General features: G+C 35.0%; 1 protein-coding gene across 1 annotated transcript; it reads right to left on the reverse strand.

The window, feature by feature from the left end:
- Positions 1-210: 210 nt before the first annotated feature.
- Positions 211-4,645, reverse strand: LOC107773440 (uncharacterized). The gene is made up of 5 exons (XM_016592860.2): positions 4,579-4,645; positions 4,422-4,451; positions 3,086-3,308; positions 1,221-2,400; positions 211-584 (listed from the first exon to the last, which is right to left on the reverse strand). Exons 3-5 carry the CDS (start codon positions 3,299-3,301, stop codon positions 571-573), a joined length of 1,410 nt encoding a protein of 469 aa, XP_016448346.1. The 5' UTR covers positions 3,302-3,308; positions 4,422-4,451; positions 4,579-4,645; the 3' UTR covers positions 211-570.
- Between the last annotated feature and the right edge of the window lie 693 nt (positions 4,646-5,338).

Genomic DNA, 5,338 nt, shown 5'->3' on the forward strand with positions numbered 1-5,338 from the left:
GTCTGCGCCCAGATCCCACGTGCACAACAGTGTGAAAGAATTTGCACACCTCCGTTAATATCATCCCATTACAAAGTTTACCAAGAAACTGAAAAAACTCGTCGAATTTGCAAATGATAGAGCCAAAAAATGACAGATGACAACTGAACAACAACCAGAAAATTTGCTGGACACTTTAGTATATAACGTAGAAAGAAGAAAAGAACCCCAACAAGAAAATGAACATTTTGCATCAACTCTCATTGTTTCAACCGATATGCAACATACAATTATCGTACGTACATTCCGCTATCAAACTTTACATCTCAATCAAATGCCAACGTAGAAAAGAAGAAAGAAAATGAAGACCTATAGTAAAAAAACACTATGTTCAAACCTTACAGGAAGTCCCTTCCATTGTAAGCATTCGTTGCGATAAGTTCTATAGTAGGTATTGAATTAGCTCTAAGTGAATGTACCTTTAACCTGAAGTAAGGAATATGAGTAATCCACAATCCATGTCTTTGGTCATGCTGTACTTTTCCACCTACATAATATATTTGATACCCAAACTACCATACATTAATCTTCTTAGGCGGCAATACCTGATGAAAAAACAAGAGTATGTAAGTAACATAAGAAGAACGCAAACGAAGCAAATTTATAATAAGTGTAGGACATGGAATATCATGGTCTGCGCTCTTGGCTCAAGTTTAGTTTCCAGTATCTTGTACAACAAGCCGAATATGATAGGGTTATGAAAGCCAAGTCAAGGCAAGGAATGCTAACACTATTTTATGCATGATGCAACAATGACATTTAAACAGCCTCTCTACTCCCTCGGGATAGGGGTAAGGTCTGCGTACACACTACCCTCCCTAGACCCCACTTGTGAGATTTTACTGGATTGTTGTTGATGCAACAATGACATTTGGTTTCTAGCTAATGCTTACATTCTCTTCCAACACCCTCCCCCCCCCCCCCCTTCTTTGTTTCTTTTTTTTCCTTTCATATTGTAGAACGCTCCTGGAAACAACCTCTCTACCTTCACTAGGTAGAGGTAAGATCTGCGTACACACTATCCTCCCTAGAGCCCGCCCATGGGAATAAACTGGATTTGTTGTTGTTGTTGTTGTTATTGTTAAACAATCCTGGCTACCGGTTCAATATGTTCTTGTGCATTAAAAATATAAAAAACTATTTAATAGAAAGACCCCCAAAAAAAGGAAAATTACTTTTACCTCTAGTTGATCTATTTGCAACATTATAACCACCAACATAGTCGAGGGAGTCTGCACTCCTGAGTCCATAACTAAGAGCTTCAGAGCTGTCTAGTTCTGGAGATGATGTGCGCCAAGTAGAGTCCTCATAAATCGAACCACTGACTATTCCATACAAATTCCCAGAAGCCTTGGGATGAACACCTATTGGAGCATATGATGATTTAGTATCAGCATTGCTTCCTGCATTTTGTCTATACACTGCCCCACCGGCAAATCTGTTTTCTCCACCGCTCAAAGTGATGTTGTCATCGCCAAAAGAACCATTACGTCCACCTGAGCCAAAAATTGGAGAGGGATCCCATATTGTACCACGATCTCCAAAAGCACCAGATAATCCTGTATTTCCGCTTCCAGAACCAACAAACGCACTAGTATTTTCATAGTCCGCACCATAATAAAGACTCTCATTCTCCCACATGTTCTGACCTGTTGAATTCAATGTAGAACCATTTCCAGCTCTTCCAGGGTCATACCCCGCAGGAACATTGTATCTGTTTGAATTCTCGTCATGAAAGGAATTTAAGTTACGTCCATAACCAAGAATAGAATTGAAATTTCCACTTCCTCCAAAGCTTGAACTCAATCTGGAGTGATCTATTCTTGCTCCCATATTATAGTCAGCTGGAGTCAACGAAGAGTATCCATTGCGACCAACAGGAGTTGGACTATATCGACCTTCCATTCCGACTCCATAGCTTCCCATCGAGCTCGGACTGTAACCTTGAGGATATGCATTTAGGAAATTGTTTACCCTGTTCACACCATTGTTATATCTACCTAATTGGCTTTGGATTGGCCCAGGCGATAACTCTTTTGGAACAGCACGCTTGACCTCAACCATTTTACCATTAAGTTCATGAAATGTTTTGTATAGTACTTTATTAACTTCCTCCTCTAATTCATAGGTGATGAATCCAAAACCTCTAGGCCTTTGTGTGTTCTGGTCATACATCACCACAACATCTGTGATCGTCCCGAATTGGTCAAAGTACTTCTTGAAATCAATCTCGGTGACTGAGGATGCCAAACCTCCGACAAAAATCTTTTTGGTGCGAACAGGACCAGGAGAACCCTGAATACTTACATTGGTTTTAGTAACAAGTTGATCATCCCTAGGAACAGCTTTTTTCGCCTCTACCTGTTTATAAAAGGAAATAATCAACAAAGTATACCTTCTTTTCTGCTAAGACTTCATGAAATATCTGACTTCACTTAAAAGAACACACATTGTTTTGCTGGGCATACAATTACTATGTTATTTGGCTTTCCTTACCTTGCTACAGACATATAGTTTTCTCGTTATGGAGTTAGAAAGTCTTGACTGTTCAAAGAGAATAAGATGATAAATAACCTAAATCCTCAGAGATACATCTACCTAATTAACGCATGGTTTTAATCCATATTTCCACGTAATAACTACTACACCCTTTCATTTCACGCAACATATTAGCGATATACCCCATCCCCCAATATTTTATAGATCATTTCAAATTAGTTGACCAATGGTGCTATTACTCGGCACTTGCATTACATCCGTATTATGCAGCCCCTAACAGATTCACTTATGTAACACTAACACTCATCAGGCTGAATCAATTTCTTCGTTGAAATGATGCAATGCCAATATTTTACATATGTCCAACACATGAAAACTGTATAAATGTCATGAATGTGCATTCCAAATGTATATTATTGTAATCTTAAGCAATTACAGCTCTTCTGAAAATCATAAATTCACACTCTCACTGATAAGTATCTCACAGTCAGAATTTGATATACTTCATAAGCACAAAATTTCACCAAATATTTCTAAGATTACTTACAGTTCTTCCATCAATCATGTGTTTTTCTTTAACAACTTTTTCAGCAATCGAAGGGTCTGCAAAGACAACAAAGCCAAAACCACGAGCACGGCCAGTGGTCCGATCTTTCATGATCACAGCTTCAACTACATCACCAAAAGCTTGAAAATATTCTCTGAGCCTATCATCATTGGTGTCCCAAGAAACCCCTCCAACAAATAATTTGCCACTCTCCATTTTTTCTCTGCAGATAACAATAACATTTTCAATCATCCATCCGAAAACGAAACCAAGCATAATTGTGAATTGATTGAGTTAGCAAAAGACTCTCCTCCAACTATACTTCAAAGGATTTAAGTCATATGCATTGACAGTGTAAAGATTTTTTAATATTGTCAGTAAGTTTTACCCCGTAATAGCAGATTAGTTACCATTTTCACCAGATTACCAATTAATATTTATTTTTTCTTGAGCCGAGGGTCTATCGGAAACAGCTTCTCTACTTTCTAGGTAGGGGTAAGGTATGCATACACACTACCCTCCCCAGACCCCACTTGTGAGATTATATTGAGTTTGTTGTCGTTGTTGTAAGGATTTACCCGTAATTACTAACCAGTGACCTAATTGTGTAAATATTCGATATCTAAAATTAAGTTCTTCAAATCATTCACTTGGCCAAGTAAAAGGCTTAACAAAGGATTTAAAATCAGAAAGTTGGATTCTTGAAACAGCTTGCATAAACTTCAACTTGAGCTTTTCTTATGAACTTCTCAACCAAGAATTCATTGCATCATCAATGAAACTATTCCATATGAAATATCAAAATGCAGATCAAGTAAAAAGAATAGCATCTCAAACAAAAGAAACTACCAAAAAAATTGGAGATTCCAATAAACATTCAAGGAATGTATAATCTGCAGTTCAAGTGTTCAACTAGAGATCATCTAATTTTCAACAGATCAAAATTCAACAAACCCACAAACCATATTTCTTGAAAAAGTCATAAAGATTGAAACTTTGACTTGAAACATCCAAAAAATATATACCCACAAACCAGAATTCTTGAACAACTCATAAATATTGACACTTTAACTTAAAACATCCAAAAAAACATACCCACAAACCAGATTCTTGAAAAAGTCATAAATATTGAAACTTTGAGTTAAAACATCCAAAAACAACATACCCACAAACCTGAATTCTTGAAAAACTCATAAGTACTGAAACTTTGACATGAAACATTCAAAAAGAATATAACCCCACAAACTAAAAAAGCCACAAAGATTGAAACTTTGACATGAAACATACAAAAATATTTGAATATGTAAAATTTAAGAGGTTGAATACTTGAATTTACCAAAATTTCAAGGCCAAATTGTTAGAGTTCCTGTGAATGGAGAGAGATGAAGGTAAGAGAAAAAGGAGAGTGGTTATGAAGAAAACTGATTCAAATCTCAAAAAGGCTAAAATTTATATATATGTACAATTTGTATATAACTAATTAACTACATTACATATTTGTATAGGAGTATTATATTGTGAATGACAGAGCTTCTTTAGCTATCCTCTTGTGTGAGAAATGTAGAAGCTGGTAAGAGGGTGGAAGATGGTGAGTTCTTATTTATTTATAGTTTTTACAAACAAATACTAGTATAGTTTTGGAGGAAATGATTTCCTAAGTGCATGTGCATTATAATTTAAATGAAAGAAAATAACTTTTACAAAGAATTTTTGTGTATTTTATAATATATTCCAACTCAATAAATATTTGAAACATTTCTTCCAACACATTTTTATCATTAAAGTACTGTTAGCTAATAAGTATATATTTTCACCTTAATTTATCACCTAATAATAGTAAATTAGTATGGTTTTATGTAAACATGGATATAAAAAAGTTTTTACCATTATCTTATATTATTATTTTCTACAAATCTTCCGTGTAAGAGATCATATAATTAAAATAATATTTATCTAAATTATAAAATCAAATCACCCATAGCTTTATGTGAACTTCCATTTGCTATAATTTACCACGTGGAAGTATTGCCTTCACTTTTTCTTTTTCCTTTTTTAGCCACTGATTCTCAATTTATTCGAAACACATTCTCAAATTCATTTCTTCTCCTTCTATATATACCCGAATGGACTATATAATAATTAGTTTCAACTGAATCCAATATTTTTTTTATATGAAATACGTGTATATGTGTTTGTAAAAGCTACTAAATATTCAAAAACTACTAAATTCTGAACGTATATGTTTGACAAGAG

Source organism: Nicotiana tabacum, chromosome 16 (assembly GCF_000715075.1).
Source record: "Nicotiana tabacum cultivar K326 chromosome 16, ASM71507v2, whole genome shotgun sequence".
NCBI lineage: Eukaryota > Viridiplantae > Streptophyta > Magnoliopsida > Solanales > Solanaceae > Nicotiana > Nicotiana tabacum.

Coding starts and splice junctions, on each gene's coding strand:
- LOC107773440 (XM_016592860.2), bottom strand. CDS start 3,301: ATGGAGAGTGGCAAATTATTTGTTGGAGGGGTTTCTTGGGACACCAAT. Junction 2,401..3,085: donor ACATGATTGATGGAAGAACT/GTAAGTAATCTT, acceptor TTTTATAAACAG/GTAGAGGCGAAAAAAGCTGT.